A 20,733-nucleotide genomic window follows, 5' to 3' on the forward strand; every position below is an offset into this window, starting at 1 on the left:
TTCCATTTCTGACACCCCTGTTCTAAGATCCCTTCCATTTCTGACACCCCCGTTCTAAGATCCCTTCCATTTCTGACACCCCCTGTTCTAAGATCCCTTCCATTTCTGACACCCCCGTTCTAAGATCCCTTCCATTTCTGACACCCCTGTTCTAAGATCCCTTCCATTTCTGACACCCCCTGTTCTAAGATCCCTTCCATTTCTGACACCCCCGTTCTAAGATCCCTTCCATTTCTGACACCCCCTGTTCTAAGATCCCTTCCATTTCTGACACCCCTGTTCTAAGATCCCTTCCATTTCTGACACCCCTGTTCTAAGATCCCTTCCATTTCTGACACCCCCGTTCTAAGATCCCTTCCATTTCTGACACCCCCTGTTCTAAGATCCCTTCCAGTTCTGACATTCTATGTTCTCGGGTCCTTCCCAGCTCTCCATCCTGTGGACCCAATAATATATTGCTAGATCTCACCTTCCCATGTGCTGGGCTCTGCCTTTGAACAGTTACCAAGTTGGAAAACTGCTGCTTTTAAAACATTTTCCCAAGTGCTTTTCCTCTGATCTTTTTAAAGAATGACCTCAAAGAGCCCATACTTAGTCTGGATGATTGGAACAAACCACTGTAGCCATTTGTCTGCTGGCTGCTTTAACGTTTTCAATGCTCTTTCTTCCCATCTGGCCCCTGGACAGCTTCCTCCCATTTTAAAGACCTGCAGACTGAGGCATAGTCTGGGAGGTTGCCCTGGGTCACAGAGCTAAGAAGCTGCAGGGACCAAATCCCATTCTTCACACCCACTTTTCTCTTGACCAGAATTCCCCATCTTTTTTTTTTTTTTCAATAACTTTTTATTGACAGAACCCATGCCAGGGTAATTATTTACAGCATTATCCCTTGCACTCACCTCTGTTCTGATTTTTCCCCTCCCCAAGATGGCAAGCAGTCCTTTACATGTTAAATAGGTTACAGTATACAGAATTCCCCATCTTAATGATGCTTTCCTCTTGTAGCTTCTGGTCTTGGAACCATCTGAATCCTCTGAAGCCTTGGGGCTATTTCTTCCAGCTGGGATGATTAGAAAGAAAGATGGTGGGAAGGTTTTGTCTATTCCCTCTGCCCTTAAAAGGAAAAATTCCAAATTCTGCCCAATCCCCTTCCATCTTGGTTAGGTTGTGGGAGCGGAGATAGACAGCTGGAAGAGCCCTCCTCTGACAGATAAGACCAGGGAATCCCTGAGAGCTGAGTAATATTGCCCCAGGTCATACTAAGGAACAAGGTGCTGCGTTGGTGTGGGGAATTCAAATCTCCTAGAATCAAGGTCTTTTAGCTGGAAGAGCCCTCTTAGGCCGTTCAATCCAACGCTCCCATTTTTCAGAAGGGTCTTAATGGGGCTCACCTAAGGTCATAGGTCACAGGGATGTGACTTCCGAGTTAGGCTGTTCCCTGCCTTCAGTGATTCAACGGAGGAGCAAGATTTCTGGGCTGAGACTCAGGGCTCCCACAGGGCTGGGATTTCTTTCTAAAACTAATGTTGTTCTCTGAGAGGAGCCTCGGGTTCCCCTTTCACTGGAGGCCTTCGTACAAGATCAGAGGACTGGTTTGGGCTGTGGAAATTGCTCGGGCCTGGAGTCAGAAAACCCGAATTCGGTCTCAGACACTAGCGGTGGGACCCTGCCAATAGGCTCCCTCTGCCTCAGTTTCCTTATCTGTAAAATGGGGATCCTATGATAGCCTTCCTCTGCCAGGGCTGTTGTGAGGAAGACCCCAGTGTAAAGTTCATTGCAAGCTTTTAAGCCCTGTATAAATGCCAGCTTTTAGGCTGTTCCGGGAGCTCGTCGGGTGGGATTGGATGGGACTCCGAGATCCCTGCACCTGGGGTTTTCCCCAGGCAAGGAATTCCTGCTTAGGGGAGCTCCTTCTCCTTGGAAAAGTCCTGTGGTTGTAGAAATGAATGAAATTAGGGGGATGTATTAACTGGATAATGTATTAACTGGATAATTTCTTGGGTTTCTAGCTCGCTTTTTGTAGAAAGAAAGCCAAATCTTTACATTCCTATTTTTGCTGCTTCTTAGCTGTGTGTCATTGGGCAAGTAACTTAGCAGCTTGGAACTTTGGTTTCTTCATCTGTAAAATGGGCAGAAGAATATTTAGACTCGCCATGTTATTGGGTTGTGCTGTGAAAAACACTTGATAAATTATTCAAGAGTTTATGAACTGTTTTAAAAATGTAATGATCCTGAACTCTGAACATTTAGGACTGTGTATTCTCTTGCGTGGAAATTTTCATACTGCTTGTTCATAGGTGTTTGGGGAAACTATGGGAGGGTCGATTGGAATTGAAGGAGCATTGCTGCTTAATGAGGGAACAAAAGATGTGAAGACCTCCACATATCCCCTGCTCCAGCATATTCTTTTTTCTTAGCAAGTGTCAGGGAAATTATTTGTCATGCAAATGCCCAGGATAAACTAGTATTTGGCATAATGCACACTGTGTGTTGCGCACAGTAGGTGATTTTTTTTAACCAGACCTGTGATTTCCTTTATAGAGAGAAACCCCAAGTAAGGGAAGCCTAGCCATACATATAAGGCTGAGCCCCTCTTCTGCCCTATATAGTGTTTTACCAGTTATCTGGGGCAGTGACTGGTAAAGTGACTTGCCCAATGTCCTACTCAGGAGGAGATAAGTTTGGTGCAATTTTTAGCAAATATCCAGATTCAATATTCAGCCCCTCGGTAATGGAGTGTTCCCATAGGGTTGGGACTAGAGGCTCTTCTGGAGATGACTTTTCAGCTGAGTCTTGAAGAGAGCCAGGGCAGCCAAGAATTACAGGTGAGCTTACCTATTCCACCTGGCATTTCTCTGTTGGGATTAGGTGAATTACTCCTGTGCTAGTGCTTCCCTCTCTATCCTAGCGCTGTACTCGAGTCAAGGGAAACTTGGATTTGAATTCAGCTTCAACCCAGACCCCTATCTGTAAAATAGGTTAGAATGTAAGATGCCTTCTTCCCTATGATTTTTTTTTTTTTTTAATTGAGGCAATTAGGGTTAAGTGACTTGCCCAGGGTCACACAGCCAGGAAGTGTTCCATGTCTGAGGCCAGATTTGAACTCAGGTCCTCCTGATTTCAGGACTGGTACTCTAGCACTGCACTACCTAGCTGCCCTTTCCCTATGATATTATGAGATTGGGGTGTCAGTATAATGACTCCCATTTTACAGAGGGGCAAACTGAGGTTCAGTGATTTCCCCGTAATCACGTATTTCATAGGTATCTTGAGCTGAGTTTGAACATAGGAGTTTTGGACTGTAACTCCAAAGACCCATCCGCTCCCCCACACTGATTCCCAGCCATGTCTCTATGATCCCAGGTATCATTGAGGTAGTGTACCATAAAGGGCCAGTAGAAAGACCTGGTTACTACGCCCGACAGGTACTGTCTGGGTTACCGCTGGGTAAATCACTTAATCACTTAATTCCTCCCTTCCAAAAATTTTTTGTTATTGTTGATGTAATGGGATTCAATAACTTGCCCAGGGTCACACAGCTAGTAAGTTTTCTGAGGAGAAATTTGAACTCAGGTTCTGATTCAGGGCTGGGGCTCTCTTTACTGTACCACCAGCTGCCCCCCCAAGTGCTTAAGAGGTATGTTAGAAAATGGAACAGATCTCCATTGGTGGCAGGATTTTCCTCTTGGGAACTTTCCTGTATCCAGTGAGATCGCAGGTTCATTCTGACCTGTTCCTCCCCCTCAAAACACACCCTGTAGTTAGCACCTCTCAGGGAAAAACAGGGTTTTTACTCTTAAGGAGCTCCCGTTTTAAAGGGAAGACAACATGGGTGTGGACAAGGTATCCCCTGTGTAAAAATTCTCAGAGGAAACGGGCTCAGAAAGGCGGGCCTGCGGGAGGCTTCTTCTCAAACTGAGTCTTGAAGGAAATGACGGAGCTAGGATTTAGGGATGAAACTTATTGCTATGTGACCTTGGGTCTCCATATTCCAGGACCTCAGTTTTCCTTATCTGTAAAATGCTTTCGTTGAGCTAGGTGACCTCTCAAGTCCTTTCCAATCCTTCTTCTATGCTCCTGGGGTAAAGGCCCTTGCCCCCGAAGACTAACATTCCCCCCTCCCCAAGAAAGAACTGGATGGATTCCTAAGTCTTGTGAATTTCAGAGTGCTTTCACCTCCATTCACTAAAAGAACAGTAGGAGTAGAAAGGGCAGACATTTTTATTCCCATTTTCCAGATGGGGAAATTGAGACCTCAAGAAACAGTCATTTGTAGAGAGTCACAGGCTTGGGGAGTTTGAAGCATGGACCAGAACCCACTTCTTTTGCTTGCCTCGAAGAGGGTCGACTTCTTTTTCCCAGAGAAGGTTGGCAAGCCAAGGGGCCATCAGAGGATGGGCAGTGGGCATGAGGAGGTACCATTTGGATAACGAATCCACTCTGAAAAGCTGCTAGTCCCTCTGCCGCTTAGTGGTACTGAGGAGAAGCTGCAGGAGATGCAAGGGAAGACTTCTTCTTCTCCCCCATGGGCCGGATTAAGTCCTTACTCTCTGGGATTTCGTGAACTGGAAGCTGAGCAGAAACCTCTCTTGATGGATATTGTGGAGGGATGTTGATAGTGGAAAAGTGCCTCCGGGACTAGGGTTCAAATCCTCTTCTAATTCCCACCACTTGAGTCTCTTTTCTGGGCCTCAGTTTCCCTCTATGTAAAATGAGGATCGACTAGCTGTCCCCGGAGGCCTTTTTAAATTATATGATCCTCCCTTTCTGACACTTTTCTTTGAAATAGGGAGTTCCTAGAAATTCAGACTTGGGGTAAGTGAGTCTAAAATCACAAGGCTAGAGAGAAAAGAATGAGTTATAGGTTATAGACCCAGGAAAAACCCTTTTGGGAACATCCAAGCCAGCAGGCCTCGGGGGGCTACAAGGTCAAAACTATTTTCATAATAATACGAAGAAACTTCCAATACAGTTAAATATTCATAGGTATAACCCGTGGTGGAGACTCCAGTAATTTTAAGAATGGCAGGAGGGTCCTGAAGTCAGCAAGTTGGAGACCAGATGATTTAGGGGAAAAGGGGGCTTTTCCAAGATCACAGATTTAGGAATTCAGTCCTGCTAGAGGAAGAAGGGATTTTTCCAAGATCAAAGAGCTAGGAATCCAATCCTGCTAGAGGAAGAAGGGATTTTTCCAAGACCACAGAGCTAGGAATCCAGTCTTGATAGAGGAAGAAGGGATTTTTCCAAGATCAAAGAGCTAGGAATCCAGTTCTGCTAGAGGAAGAAAGGATTTTTCCAAGATCCCAGAGCTAGGAATCCAATCCTGCTAGAGGAAGAAGGGATTTTTCCAAGATCCCAGAGCTAGGAATCCAGTCCTGCTAGCATTTAGAAGACAAAGACAAAATATATTTTACCTATTTTCTTAGAAGGAAATATAAATGTACTTGCATAAATATCACATAAATAAATGTGATAATTTGAGAGGGGAGAGAGGAATAGAGACCCCTCCCTCTCCCATCCTCACGAGTCAGAAAAAACCTTCTGAGTTGAATCTCAAGATTCTCAAAGGTGGGGAGCGCATAGTCCTTAGACTACACAATTCCCATTTTTCCTTCGTTTTATTGACTTTTTAATTTCTGTACCAATCTTCATTTCTGAACCTGTCCCAGGAGGAGTGAGCCATCTCTTACAACAAAGACAGAAAAAGAAAACATTTCAACAAAATCAGTCAGTCCATCGCGGAGGAATGACAGTGTATGCTGGATTCCATAGCCATAGGCGCTCACCTGTGTAAAGAGAGGAGGGAGGTGGTTTTTTCTCAGCTTTTCCCTCTCGGACCTGGTTATTCTCATTGCACAGTGTTCTGTTTGGGCTTTTTCAAACCCGTGTTTTCTGACTTGCAAGTTTATAGCTTTTTCCCTTTGTGGGGCACAGCACCGTGAACGTGAGACCACACAAAGTGGCTTACTGAATAGAGAGAATTGTGAGAACTTTTTTCCAGAGCCCAGATCTGCTGCCTTCTCTTAAGCTGTTAAGACTTTTAATCTAGAACCTTTAGAGACCAATTAGTTGGAATTTTTTTTTCACTGTATAGGTTTTTTCTCCTGCCTCCTTTTTTTTTTTTTCTTCAAAGAAAAAAATAATTTCAAGATGGACTTGGTAGTAGCCAGTCCACACTGACCCCATTTTGGACCCAGACTCTGACCTTGGCTTGTCCCCACAATGAGCAGAAGGGCATCTAGATGGGTTTCTCTTAAGTCACGATATGGATATGGGGTGGTTAGTATCCAATTAACTCTTTGTGGTTCTGGGGTCATTTGTGGTAGAGTGGAAAGGGGGCCCTGTCCTAAGTCAGGAGTTCTAGGCTGGATGTGCGTCATTTTGGCCTTGATCTCTCCCCTCAACACTGGGGCTCCCCTCCCTTCCAAGTTCCCCTCTCCATCCTGCGAAAATGAAGAGTTGTGGATTCTGAGTTAGAAGCTGCTTTTCAGCATTTAAAACCCCCAGGGCCCTCCCCTCCCCTGGGGAAATTCAGGTGGATCCTGGAGGATTCCTAGAATACTGGAGCTGGTGTGGACTTTTAGACAGTCCCCGGGAGTCTTTCCTTTTGAAGCCGGGGTGACAGAGGGAGGTCCTTTGTCCAAGGTCACTTAGAAGTGAATAAGCAAATGGAGAGAAGGGCAGAGATGGACTTGGAGGCTCAGAATACGAATGCGAATCTCTCCTCCTCGGTTTGACTTGGGCAGTTACTTAAGGGGAGGAGGAGCGTGGGATGGGAAGAGTATCATTTTTGTCTCCCTCTCTAAAATGAGGATACTGAGACCAGATGACCACTCCTCTCTCTCCCGGCTTCCTAGATCCTGGAATCTTTGAACAAGGTTGGTCTCTGGCTTCGGGACCCCAGGCTCTCTCTACTTCAGCCCCTTCCAGGGGTGTCCTGCTCCCTCCCCAGATCGTGATCCCCTCCCAAGGGTGCCTTAAGTCCGGATCCCCCTTTCCCATTGCGTGCCACTTAGTGGCTGGGACGCGCGGGGCGTGCAATCTCGAACAAGGATGGACTTTTGCCGAGGGCCACCGGGACTCTCGTCGGGCCTTAGTGCTCACCCCTTGGGGTTCTGGTCGGAAGGAGCCGGGGGAGGGGGTCTGGGAGAGAGTGAAAGTGGCCCTCCCCTCTCGCTTCCCCTCCCCTCCCAGGCCGGGCGAGCTGTGGGCGGCGGCGTCCCCTGCCGCTCGCTGGGGCTGGGCGCTGCCGCCGCCGCCGCGTCCCCCCCTTGCAGCCAGCCACCCGCCCGCCCGCCCGGGCTCCGGCTGGGCTTGGTTCGGCGCTGGTGTTCAGTTTCAGCGCGGGGATGAGCTCGGCCAGCTAACCCCCAGCTCCCGGGAGGAAGGAAGGAAGCCCGCCCAGCGGGGACGGAAGGCCAGGCTCCCCTGGGCTCACTGGCCACCTGGGCCTGGCAGCTGGGGTGCGCGGGGCCGAGGAGGCCAGGGTAACCCCAGCGACCGACCGAGGGAGCGGCGCGGCGTGGCGCGGGCAGGGCCGGCCCGGACCGGCTGGGGAGGGTGCAGCGGAGCTGCGGCCGCCAGGCTCGGTGCGCCCCCGGCCCCCACCCCCCGAGCGCTGTCTGCCTGCGTGGGGGTGTGCGCGCGCGTGTTGTGTGTGCGCCTGGATGTGTGGTGGGCTGGTCTTCGGCTTATGCCCCGGAGGGGGAGGAGGAGGCGGCTGTGAGCGGGTGTGTTAGCCCGCCTCTGTGCGCAGATCTAGGGGTGTGAGTGCGCGCGCCAGTGTGTGTGTGCGTGTGTGCGCGCGGGTGTGTGTCTGTGTCCCGGCTTTGTGTGGGCAGGAGCTGCGCGCGTGAGTGTGTGTGTATTGGGGGGGCTGATGGGTGTCCTGCGTGTGTGCATGTGTGCGCGCCTGCGCGCCCTCCCTACTGTCACCCCTGCTCGGTCCGGGCTCGGACCTCCGCTGGAGGGGACGCCCACAGTACCCGTGCTCGCCACCGCCAGCTAGGCGGGCGGGCGGAGTTTTCTCAAGTTGGAGGACTGGGTGAAGCCGCCCGGGGCTGGGGGGAAGGGGGCGGGGACGGACGCGGGCTCTCCCTGCCTCCAGGGGGAGGACCCTGAGCCAGGACTGGAAAGTTGATCCCTTCAGGTGCCCCGACCCTCAGAGCTCCCGGCCAATTAGGGCTTCTTAGAGAGGGAGACCCCCTCTAGACGTCCACTTTGGAGCTTCCTAGTTTGGGGGCTTTTTTCTGCAGGGACAGGGGTCTTTCAGCACCCCCCCCCAACTGTAGAAGGACTGTAGTCCCCATCTCCCGCCCTGGAAAAGCCCAAGCTGAGCAGGGCCGCCCATCTGGAAGCTGGAGACCTGGCTTGAGGCAGACAGACAGACAGACAGACGGGTGTGGATGTGTGCATTCCGTGCCCACGGGTGGGCTCGGGAGGAGCAGCGGGCCGGGCTGGCCAGGGCTAGGCTGGGGTGGGGGGAAGATTAGTTGGCTGTGGCAGAGAGCCGTGCGTGGCCCATGTGACTGCGGTGTGCTTTGGAAGAGGAAGCAGCAGAGGTCAGTGCAAAGGCGTAGCTTACCGGAGCCATGCAGCCAGGGGAGGGGGGAGGACGGGAGAGATGGCAGGGGCCATCCTTCCCAGCACCCCCCTAGCCTGCATCCTCCTTCCCACCAAAGCGCCTCTCAGTCCTTGACAGCCTGGAGCCATACAGTGGCTGGAACGTCCAGCTGGGGGGGTGGGGGGTGGGGAGGAGGGGAGAGGCTCTAAGGGGCCCCGGGGCCTCGAGGGCCATCGGTCTCCGGGCAGTCTGCTAGCATTGCAAGTGTGCCAGAGACCGGAGTGGGTGCCTGTGCGGATGGGGCTGTCTCAGGCCTCCTTCCTCCTCCAGCGGGAAATCCCCCTTCCCCGGGAGTGTGGTTGAGAAGTTTATCCCTCCTTTCCCCGGCTGACTTTCAGCTTGAGTTGTTGGTGGCCAGTTGGAGGGGGAGCATCGGGCTTGGGCATTGAGATTAGACTTAGGAGAACCGGGTCCTCGGGAGTTTTCTAGAAGTAGAAGTATCTGGGGGTGCAGGGGGGAGGTAAAGTTTGGCTGGTGTCCATCCTGGAAGGGGAGGGAACTTCCTTACTGGCTCCCTCCCCTGCCATCTCTGTAGACACCTGAGCCCAATTTCAGTAAGGAAAACAAGTTGGGAGGGGGGCGGAGTAACAGTAGTCTGGTCGGGGTTCTCTCTCCCAAAACGGGGTTCTGAGGATTTTTTCCCAAGATTCATGTTCAGTAGAAATGGAGCCAGGATTTAGAAGGAAGACGAGATAATTCGAGGGGGAAGGGGATGGGAGGGACTAATATTTTGAAACGGTGCCTAATTTAGTTGGTCCTAGGAGGTGTGGTGGGTTTGGAGGCTGGGAAATGCTGCCCCCTCCCCTTTTTTTTTGCCCTCTTTGGAAAAAGCAAGAGTTAGCTTGAGACGGAAACTGCAGCGAGTTCCGAGTGTGGGGCTCGGCTGGGCTGGGTTGGAGGGGGACAGGGCAAGGGCAGATAGCCCAGCGGTGCCCAGGAGAAGGTGCCCACAGCCCTGCCCAGGCTGTCCAGCTGAAAAGGACTTTTAAAAAGACAGCGCCAATGCCTGCTGCCTGTCTGGGTGACAGCACTGCCTACACCCCTCCGATGGGGTTGCTAGGCAGCCAGGCTCTGATGTACGGGAAGGCCCTGTGATTTGCTAGCCTCCTGCAGACACATGGTTAAGGTTCCCTCCAGCCTATCGGGTGGAGGGACTGGGGGCACGCCGTTTGCATACTGCCAAATGCTCCTTTACCTGGATGTGGGGTGGGAAGGGGGAGAAAGGAAGGGAAAGAGAGAAAGCTCCCCCCTCCCGCCTTCTCTTGGGCTTCACCTCCCTCCTCGTCCTTCCTCTGGACCAAGTCTGGTCCAAGGGAACTGCTGCCCACTCCCCCTCACCCCAAGCCCTCCCCTTCCCCAGACCATGGAAAAGGAATGTGGAACGGAGAAAAGAGGTCAGTGGGGTAAGCGTGTGTGTGCACGGGCTCCGTGATGTAGCGGGGTGCATGCAGTGAGGAGGCATCCGCTCTAGATGCTGGCTCAATTGGGGAGGGGTCCCACGGGGTCCGAGGAACTCCGAGCTCCTGCCCTCGAAGCCTGGTTCCTCCTCCTTGCCCACCACCCAGCAGGGCAGTGGTTCGGTAGAGCGGGCAGACCAGAAGGAGGGGGCGTGCTCACAGGGTGGGCAGCCTTTTTTCCCCACTCTGCAGTATGATTTGAGCAGGGGAAAGGGGGAGCAGGGGCCATTTGTCCTTCCTGGAACGCTTTACCTGCGGGAGCCTCGAGGCAGGGGTGTCAGAGTGCCGGCTTTGGAGTCCCAGACCGTGGGCAAGTCACTTTATTATTATCTGTGTGAGCTTCACTGTATTATTAAGAGAAGGGGATGGACTGACTGTTCTGTCTCTCAGCTCCAGGTCCGGGCTCCCCTCTTGCCAGCTCCTCCAGCTCACTTAGCCCTCATCGAGGACTGCCCTGTGACACCCCTTATAATGTTACTCAGCTTGTAGTCCGTTCTCCCTCCCCAGAGGAGACTGGAAGCTCTCTGGGGCCAGGGAGAGGGTTTAGACCTTAGTTCGCTGTGGATATTCCGTAGATGGCGGATGGATAAATGGATGAAGGAGGGGGGCGATTGGGTATTAGGGATGCAGCTGACCACTACGCCCAGCTAGGGCCCAGCTGAGGAAGAAGGTCGGACCAGACCTGCCCCTGGGAGTGGAGGCGGGAGGTGGGAGGTGCTGAGATATGAAACAACCTGTGGTTTGGGACCAGTTCATGGCAAATAAGAATCTCCCCCAGCCAAAAGGAGCAGGTCGTCGCAGCCTGGCCATGGTCCCCAAATTCATGGCTTTCCTCCAAGGGGATCACCAATGGTAGCTGGTGTTTTATTTACCTCCAACTCCCTTGTGTCTTAGCAAGGGAGGCACCTTTGGGATATGAACTTGGCCCCTCGTGAAACAGACCTTCAGGATTCTCTCCTTCTCTTTCTCCCCCTTGGGTGCCTGCAGATACTGTCTGATGAGCGTCAAAGGCTGCTTCACGGACTTCCATATCGATTTTGGAGGTACATCTGTGTGGTACCACGTCTTCCGGGGCAAGAAGGTGAGTGAGCCGGGGGGACTTGAAAAGACGCTGGGTTTAGGGCTTACACACCTGATCCCAACGCTGGCTCCATTGGTCACTGCCTGCCCACGGCGCTCTGGCCAGGTCAGGTCCCTTTCTTCTGGGCCTGGATACCTTACCTGATAAATGAAGGGTGTGGAATAGGTGGCTTGTGGGAGCCCTTCCAGTTCCAAATCCATGAACCTGTGAGTGCTTTCAAGCTGTATGGGCAAGATGCTTCATCTCTCTGGACTCAGTTTCCTCAGCTGTAAAAATTAAGGGATTGAAAGCAGTGACCGTGGTGGGCCCTTCTAGCTCTTAAGCTTATCCTCTTTTCCTTCTCTCTCTGTTCCCCTCCTCCACCCACGTTTATTTTTTGGCCCTGCAGTTTACCCCACGCCCCTACCCACCCTCAAGATTGGAGGGTATCCTTCTGTTCCTGGGGCTCATGGGTGGAGACCAGAAGATCTGGGATTAGGGAACAATTAGGATCTCGCAGCACTAGTTCAGGCAGTACCAGAGAGCGCGTGGCTAACGGCGAGTCTCAGACTTGAGTCCAAATTTTCCACTTGTAACTTTGTGATCTTGAGTAAAAGTCCCCTTATCTCTGTAGCAATGGGGTCCTGTTTTGACATCTGGACTGAGCTTTATCTGAGGCCCTAAAAGGAGGATCTTCCCATTTCCCTGAGACTTCGTTGTTCCTCTCTCTGCTTTAACCCCAGAACGGGGAATCTCAAGTTTGTGGGCAGTTGCCATAACTTTGTGACAACACCATTGAGGAGCCAGGCTTTACACAGGGGAGAGGAGAGTGAACAGGATGTTTCCAGAGGCCTCAAACTCCCAGCAGTCATAAAGAGCTGGAATCAGTCCTACTAAGTGTCTACTAAATATTAAGTGACCTGTGTAAGCTCCTTGACTTTCCCAGCCTCTTCTAGTCCATCTGTAAAATGGGATTAATAATAACTAGCATTTATTTGGTACTTTAAAATTTGTAAAGCACTTCGCAATTATTATCTCATTTGATTCTTAGCAAGAATCTGGGGAGGTAAGTGCTATTATTATTCCTATTTTACAGTTGAGGAAACTGAGGCAAACAGATGAAGTGACTTGCCCGAGTCCCAGTAGCCAGTAAGCTTCTCAGGTGAGATTTGAACTCACATCTTGATGACTTCAGGCCCAGTTTTCTATTCATTTGTCACCTAGATGCCTCTAGTTCTCAAAATTCAAAGGAGATGAGGATTAAAATACTACTACTAATGGTAAAGAAGTGCCCAATGTAATAGACCATTCAATCCTGAGTCTTTTGAACCCCAAATTTGTGCTAGTCTGGAGTTAGGAAGGCCCTAATTCAAATCCTATGACCCTAGTCAAGTCACTCATCTCTGGGTGCCTCAGTTTCTTCATCTGTAAAGGGGGATTCATAACAATAACCCATGGTGGTTGCAAGGATCAAGTGAAATAATTGTAAAGCACTTTGCAGACCTTAAAGTGCTATATAAATGCTGATTGTTTTTCATTACTATTATCATTATCATTATCTTTGTTATTATCAGAAAATTAATAAGTGCTTCATATATATAAATATATGCATATAAAATGCAGATGGCACATATATATTATAGATATTAAAAAATGCTCTATATAAAGTGTTTCATTTGAGCTTCCAATTAATCAATCAGTCACCAAACACTATTGAGAAGCATTTTGCTAATTAATGGGTGATTAAAAAGATCAAAAGAAAAAAAAAGAAAGAAACATTTCCTACCCTCAAATTGCTTATATTCTATTGCAGAAGACAGACTAACCCTGTGAAGCAAATACTACTCTTGTCCCCATTTTTTATTTGGGGAAACCGAGGCTTAGAGTGTTAATAAGTCTTATTGTTTGTTTGTTTTGTTGTTGTTGTTGTTGTTGTTTCTGTCCCTTGGTGAGAAGTTAAGGGGGCCAGATCTGGGTTTGAGTTATGATCCGCTTGGGGGTATTTGTGATCCCGGAGAGTAACTTTACTCCTGAGCTCTGTTTCTTCATTTACAAAATGAAAGGCAGGGGTCCTCAAACTACGGCCTGTGGGCCAGATACAGCAGCTGAGTACGTTTATCCCCCTCACCCAGGGCTATGAAGTTTCTTTATTTAACTTCCCACAAAACAAAGTTTTTGTTTTTACTATAGTCCGGCCCTCCAACAGTCTGAGGGACAGTGAACTGGCCCCCTATTTAAAAAGTTGGAGGACCCCTGCTCTAAGGCAACTTCTGTTGCTGTTTTGTTACATTGAGATGGATGTATCTTTTTAGGTTTAAGGTCCCGTGCCCTAATGCACATGCATAGGTCTTGCCTATCTTTTGAGTGTGTGTGTGTGTTTTTTGCATATAATCTTGCTATGGTTTCTCTTCCAGATGTTTTTCCTTCTATTCAACAGACAAAAGCTAGTGATATGTTTTATTTTATTTTTAACTTTTATTCTTTATGAATTTTCTTGCCTTCCCTCCCCGGCCTAGCAGAATGACTCCACTTAATACTGATGAACCAAGGAGGTTTGGGATCCCACAGGAGTCCCCTCATCTTGGGACAGATCCAGAACAGGGGGACCCTGGGATTTCAGACCTACAGGAGCCTCAGTTTTCTAGAGAGATAGTTTGCTGTAGTGAAAAAGAAGTCTAGGGGCAACTAGATGATGCAGTGAATAGAGCACTGACCACGAAGTTAGGAGAGTTAGAGTTCAAATCCGAATTCAGACACTTAATTCTTCCTACTGTGTGACCCCAGGCAAGCCACTTTATCCCAACTGACTAAGGAAAAAAGAAAAATCTCCCATAAGCCCTGAGTTTAGATCCTGCTATGGAATCCTAATTATTGGGTCAGTCATTTAACAACGCCAGGCCTCAGGTTTCTTATCTATAAAATGGAGATAATAAAACCTAAGATCTTTACTTCTTGAGATAGTTTCCGGGCTCAAATGAGATCACCAGAATAGTCATTTTTAATCACCTACTATGTGCCATGGCACTGGTAGGGATACAAAGGTAAAAATCAAAAAGTCTGTTCTATTAAGGATTATAGAGGTGAGAGAAGGGAAATAAGCATTTATTAGGTGCCTCCTGTGTACCAAATACTTTGTTAACTGCTTTACAAATATATCACTTGGATCCTGGAAATAACTTGGGAGATAATTGCTATTATTATCTTCATTTTACAGATGAGGAAATTGAGGCAGACAGTGACTTAGGTTCATACCTCTAGGAAGTGTACAGCTATATATGAACTTGGGTCTTCCTGACTTCAGACCCCCCGCTCTATCCCTGTCAGCTGCCAGAAGCTGCTGTCTCTGGCCCCTTTAGGGGTCCCATGGGGAAGTCATAGTAGTGTCCTACATAGGTTCCACAGTTGTTGAAATTTGGAGATCTTCATTTTACATCTGGGGAAACTGAGATTAGAAGTAAAGAGATCTGGTTAGTTGGGGCTGAGGAGGGATTTGAATCCAGCTCTCCCAGCACAACCCCAGCAACCAGCAGCCACCTAGCCTTGGGTTACTCCTTTCCAAACAAATAGGCCCCGTCTCTGCCACCCGAGTTGGAAAGCATGAGAGGTTGGGCGAGGCTTTGTGATGGACTCGTTTCTTTTCTCAGATATTCTGGCTGATCCCCCCCACTTGGCACAACTTGGAACTTTATGAAGAGTGGGTACTCTCAGGAAAGCAGAGCGATATCTTCCTGGGAGACCGAGTTGAACAATGCCAAAGAATTGAGCTGACCCAGGGCTACACGTTTTTTATCCCTTCCGGTAAGTGGCCCGAGCCCAGGCCGGTGGGCTTTCTTGGGAGCTGTGGCTGATTCCTCTGTGATGGTCCTCTCCATCATTTGAAATGATCTCCTGCCTCTAGATTGTTTATTTGCCAGGGAGATGTATCGCTGAGACATAATCTGCTTCTTGACTTAATATCCTACAACTTCGTGGTGCTGCCTTTGGGGCTACCTTTTGTCTTGGGGGGCTCTATTTGACATAGGTCTTTTTTGTTGTTGTTTTCAGAGATGGGGATGATATTTTTCCCATTTTAACTCTTTCTCTAGAGCTCTTAGAGCCTGGTCTGACTCTTGGGAGCTAGGAGGCAGTTGGGAGTGAAATAGGATCAGGGTGTAAATCCCCTCTTTGCCACCCATGTGAGTTTGTGTATATCGTCCTCCTTTTTCAGTCTCCCTCGGTTTTCCTTTGTAAAATCGAAAGGATTGATCTCTTTTACTTGTCAGTTTCTGATCTGATAAATGAACAGGGTGGGCTGGATGGTCCTGTGTTGGTCAGAACCCATGAAGAGGCTATTATCCACAAGGTGGGCTACTATGTAATTGGGACCCTGGTCTGTCAAGAATGTCAGCTGTCTTAGGGCAGTCTGGGAACCAAAATAAAGGGGATTGTGGAAGGACAATGTGAGGCAGTTTCCTTCTGTGGAGTTCAGCCACAAGAAATGTTAAAAAATATCCCAATCATATCATCTATAACGTGGGTTCTTATACTTAATCCACTCACGACTCTTTTTTTGCCTGAGAAACTTTTATATGACTGGGTACATGGGTATATAAAATAGGTATGCAGATCAAACATTTGCTGATAATAAATCATAATTTCATGACCCCCACATTCGTTAGGAGACCTTATGTGGAGATGAGAACCATAATTTAAGAAGCTGAGATCTATGGAAATAGAGGATTATTATCTTGGGTGAAAGATGCATCTTAACAAGTAATTCGGGTGATAAGACCTGGGATTTTTGTTGATGATGTCATTTGGATTAGTGGCTACTAAATTGATGTAAGGTTGAGTTAAGGGGTAGGATGGAGGAGCAGGAAGGTTGAACCTATGATTGCCCTGATATAGGGGAATCCCAGGGTGGAAGCCCAATTTGATCAGCCCTGTGTCTTGGAGCAAGTCAAAAACGATTCCTTATTCTCAGGCCGGCTCCTTATGAACTACCATCATCACTCTTATCTTTTTTTCCCCTATACATCTTGTATTTTTTATATCTATAACCCTATTGTCTTCCCCCTGTTAAAAGATAAACTGTTTGAGGAAAGGGACTAGATTCTCACGTTTGTCTGCATCCTCAACATCGGATTGAATGAAAGATTACTTGGGAGAAGGAGCAGCCCATCACCCTGGACCTGATGTCACCATTCTTGGAGTGGGTCCTTATGGCACAGGGAAGTCAGACAGAAAGAAGAAATTTATGGATTATATACAACTCTTGCCATGAAGGAAAGAGCTGAACAGAAGAGAGAGGATGTAGGAGGGAAATTTGGGACCTTGGAGATTTTCTAATTTCCTCCTCTCCATCCCAAAGAAGAGGAGTCAGATTTACGGTTTAGGGTTCAGGGACTAGTTCGAGTCACACAGTTAAGTCTTAAGAGTTAGAATTTTTAACCCTTTGAGTCTACTTCTTCATTTCATAGAAGAAAGGATTGAGTGCTCCTAAAATTACACAGGCAGTGTCTCACTGTTCTAGGAGGGACTCCAAATACAGGGCAGCTCTGTCCTGTTAGTGTGAATCACAAAGCTGTGAAATGGGTGCATTATCATACTGCACGTTTCCATTGGGCTAGAACAATAGTGTCCATCTGGGTATTAATTAAAACTTCATTCACCACTTGTCCCTCATGGACCATGACACAGAAGAGGAGCTTAGAGACTTGTTCTGCTTGGCCTTGAAGTTTGGTGTCCAGGCAGAATTCTGTTTGTAGGAACATGTCTTCTCAGTTGGTGCTATTCAATAGCTCTAGTTGGACTGGGTCTCCTTGTTGGCAGTGAGCTCCCTGTCATGGAAGCAGAGGGAGGTTCGATAACTGCCTGGACTGATATTGAAGGCATTTCTGCAGGAGGTTGGGATGGTGAGCTCCAAGGAAATAGAGGTGCAAGAGGTAGAAGGTTAGCTTTCTGACAGTCCCAAAGCTGGCTGAGGGTCACTGAGCAGCTGGTAGGGCGGCATCGGGCCTAGGGCTCAGATTGAAGGGGGAAGCTGGTTAGCCTTGTGTTAGATGGTGTAGTAGGAAAGTCTTACTCTCCGTCACCACTTTGGGAACCTGGCTCAGTCCCGAGGCAGGCTGATTGTTGAGGGCTTTGGAGGGGTTTCTGGGGGCAGGGACCAAGTCATAAAGAAGATGCCTCCCTGTGAGAGAGTTCCCACTCTCATCCCCGGTGGTACATGCTAAAGCTCCTTCTGGGACCGATGTTCTCTGAGATCTGAAACTGGAAGTCTGGGAAAGAACAGCGCTCCATAGTGCTTGGAAAGCCGGGCTTTTCGTCTTGGCTGTGCCATTGGGTGTTATGTGTCTTGGACAAGTCGCATCTTCTTTCTCCAGGGCAAAGCTTCTTAAACTGTGGGGTTTGGCCCCTTACGGAGCCACGTAGCTGAATGTGGGCATCAGGAAGCTTTGGTTTATTATCATTCAGTGTTTGATTTGTGTACTTATTTTATATACCGATGTAAGTGGGATCATAAAAAATTTCTTGGGTGAAAAGGGGTCGCGAGTGGAAAAAGTTTAAAATGCTCTGCTCTAGGGGAAGTTGGATTAAATGATCTCGAAAGTTCTTCCTCTATACTGCAACATATCTAACATATATAGGACTGCTTGCCATCTAGGGGAGGGGGTGGAGGGAGGGAGAGGAAAAATCGGAACAGAAGCGAGTGCAAGGGATGATGTTGTAAAAAAAATTACCCTGGCATGGATTCTGTCAATATAAAGTCATTATAAAATAAAATAAAATATATAATAATAATAATAATAATAAAAAGAAAGTTCTTCCTCATCTGATGTTCTAAGGGCTCCCCCAGCTCTGACATTCCATGTTCTAAAGTTCTTCCTTACTTTGACATTCCCAGATCTAAGACCCCTTCCAGCCCTGCCATTCCCTCTTCTAAGCTCTTTCCCAGCTCTGCTATTCCCCATTCTAAGACCCCTTTTAGTGCTGACATTCCCAGATCTAAGACTCTTTCCAGCCCTGCCATTCCCTCTTCCAAGCTCCTTCCCAGCTCTGTTTTCTGATTTCTGGGTCCTCCCTCACACTGTGCTTCCATAGCCTGGAGGGCCGATAAGCTCCCGTTTTCAGCACTTCTCCTGAGTTAGAACAAATATTGGCACTTCCTCTTCCTGGTCATTAGGCAGAATAGCATGCTCCCCCCACCCCACTTGCTTTGGATCAGGGCACAGGTTCAGGGGTGGGGTAGGGGCGGGGGTGGGGGGGGGGAGCGAGTGCATTTGGATGATAAGGGGCAGCCAGGTTAGAAGCGATGTTGTGGGAGGGGCGAGGACAGGCGGCTTCTCTGCCAGGGAAAGGCAGGACTAGGGCAAACTGGCTCGAGTTCTGCAGCAGGCGGGCGTTAGGTCCGATGCCAGCTGGGCAGGGACTCTAAGGATGTGTTGATTTGCTTGCCGTGGAGCAGCTTGTTATGGGGGTTTTGTGTCCAAGCAAAATTCTATTGAGGGGAGACGGAATTTGCTTCTCAGTAGCGGAGTGGACTCGGGGTCTGTCCGTGGCCAGAAATCCCGAGCCTGGGATTGTTGGCGTGTGGGGACATTGGCCACCGTGGCCCCCTCTTTCCATGTTTGGAAAAAGGGGTGAATGAAGCTCAGCCTTTGTCATTTCTGAGAGCTGTGGGCATGTGACATTGAACATGTTACATATAAGAGAAAAATGCTAGAACACTGCCTGTTCCTCTCGCGGGGTGCTAAATTCTATCCTTGATCTACCCATTGGAAAAGCAGGTACCAAGTTAGTTCCTTTCTCTGTTTGCACCTCGACTGTCACATCTGTAAAATGGGCAGTTATCTGTTGCCCCAGGATCATGACAAGGCCATCAAGTCCCACTCCTTCATGTCACAGATGAGCAAACTGAGGCCCAGGGAGGTGTTTTGCCCAAGGAAACGCCGGCAGCGAGCATCCGAGTAAGGATTTGAATTCGGCTCCTCTGGTTCCATAGCCAGCATTCTCTAGATTATGATCCTTTCTCCAAGGGGCTCAGCCAGGCAGTTTTCTGTTCCATGGATCTGCTTCCCTATGGGATGGAGGAAGGAGGCCCCGCCCTCCGCCCTGGTCCTTTTCCCCCACTGCCTCGGCTCTAGGACGCCAGCATGAGGTGGGACCAGATTCCGTGGTGGATCCCCCCCCCCCAACACACCCAGCTGCCAGGTCTGTCCCCCCCCTTCCCAGCTCTATTTGCCTCGGGGCCGGGGTTACAGCTCCCAGGTGTGTGGGGGCCCCAGTCCGGAAGCAGGAGGCATTTGCCAGCCTCCGGGATTCTGTGACTAGCCTGCCCGGGTTAGAACACCTGTTCTCCACACTCCTGGGCGTAATGAGGTGCTGGGGCTGGGAGAGGGAGGGGGCCTTTCTGAGAACGGCTCGGGAAACCTTCAGCCTTGTTCCTGTCGCCTAATGGGGTTTATCCCGGTGAAAACAACATTTAGACACTAGAGCAGATGGTGGGGGCTGGGGGACGGCAAAGATCAGAAGCTGCTTGGAACCTCCATGGAGTGGGGCCGGCTGCTCTGGGCTTGGGGGCAGGGGGACAACAAGGACAGCCCAGGATCAGGGATCTGAGATGGAGGGAGGGAAAAGGCTCCTCCCTTCTCCCTCTTTCTCTCTCCTCCCTCCTTCCTTCTCTCCCCCTTCCCTCCCTCTCTCTCCTCCCTCCTTCCTTTTCTCTCCCTTCCCTCCCTCCCTCTCTCTCTTCCTTCCTTCCTTCCTCCCTCCCTCACTCCTTCTCTCCTTCCCTTCTTCCTCCCTCTCTCCCTCCTTTCTTCCTTCCCCCTCCCTTCCTTCCTTCTTTCTTTTCACTTTCTTGCCTCAGTTTCCTTCTCTGTAAAGTGTGGCCGTGTTCTTAGGAGAGGAACCTTTCTGGTGGAGATCTGGAGCCCTGGGATCCTCCCCTCTTCCTCTCTCTTTCTCTCGGTGGTTTCTGGTCTTTACCCAGACCCAGGATTTCATCAGGGGAGGGAATTTCCAGGGCAGAAACTTGCCAGGGAGCCACAGTGCTCAGAGCTCCAGGCTTGGAGACAGGAAGACCCAAATTCAAAACCAGCTTCAGGCACATCATAGCTGTGTGACCCTGGATAAGTCAGTCTACCTCTTCCTGCCTCAGTTTCCTCATCTGTAAAATGGGGTTAATAACTACTGCCCAGGGAACTATTATTTGTAAAGCTCTTAACACTGTCTGTTGCTACATGAATCCTAGTTGTTATTGGTATTGTCGTAGAGGGTAGGGAGGTATATTTTTCCCAATTCTTCAGTGGAGTCGAGCTCTTCCAAGGGCCCTGTTCTTTTGAATAATTTGATCATTTACCCACCCCGAGGCAACTCGAAGTTGGTGGGTAGGAATTGTCAAGAAACTGAATTAAATCCCACCTGGGTCACAATCTGACTGTGTGATCCCTGGTGAGTCTCTGACCCCTTCATTACTTTAGGAAGTAAAGACGCTGATCTGCACTGGTGGATGGAATTCCCTCACCTGGAAGTCCTCATACCCGTGAAATCGCACGTTGTGTCCATCATTTGCTGATGATCCCATTTCCCCTCATACATTGGTGTGTTTG

At 49.2% G+C, this 20,733-nt stretch overlaps 1 protein-coding gene across 3 annotated transcripts in view; it reads left to right on the forward strand.

The window, feature by feature from the left end:
* The window catches only part of KDM2B (lysine demethylase 2B), a 135,646-nt gene that overhangs the window by 35,936 nt on the left and 78,977 nt on the right, over nucleotides 1-20,733 (forward strand). For 2 of the 3 annotated variants that reach the window (XM_051972746.1, XM_051972747.1), the window contains 2 exons: nucleotides 11,068-11,161; nucleotides 14,785-14,938. In XM_051972746.1, the coding sequence (XP_051828706.1) occupies nucleotides 11,068-11,161; nucleotides 14,785-14,938 (248 nt within the window). Of the gene's footprint in view, nucleotides 1-7,328; nucleotides 7,590-11,067; nucleotides 11,162-14,784; nucleotides 14,939-20,733 lie in introns of those variants that run through there. The other variant, XM_051972748.1, reaches the window with a different exon arrangement.

Source organism: Antechinus flavipes, chromosome 1 (genome assembly GCF_016432865.1).
Source record: "Antechinus flavipes isolate AdamAnt ecotype Samford, QLD, Australia chromosome 1, AdamAnt_v2, whole genome shotgun sequence".
Taxonomy (NCBI): Eukaryota; Metazoa; Chordata; class Mammalia; order Dasyuromorphia; family Dasyuridae; genus Antechinus; species Antechinus flavipes.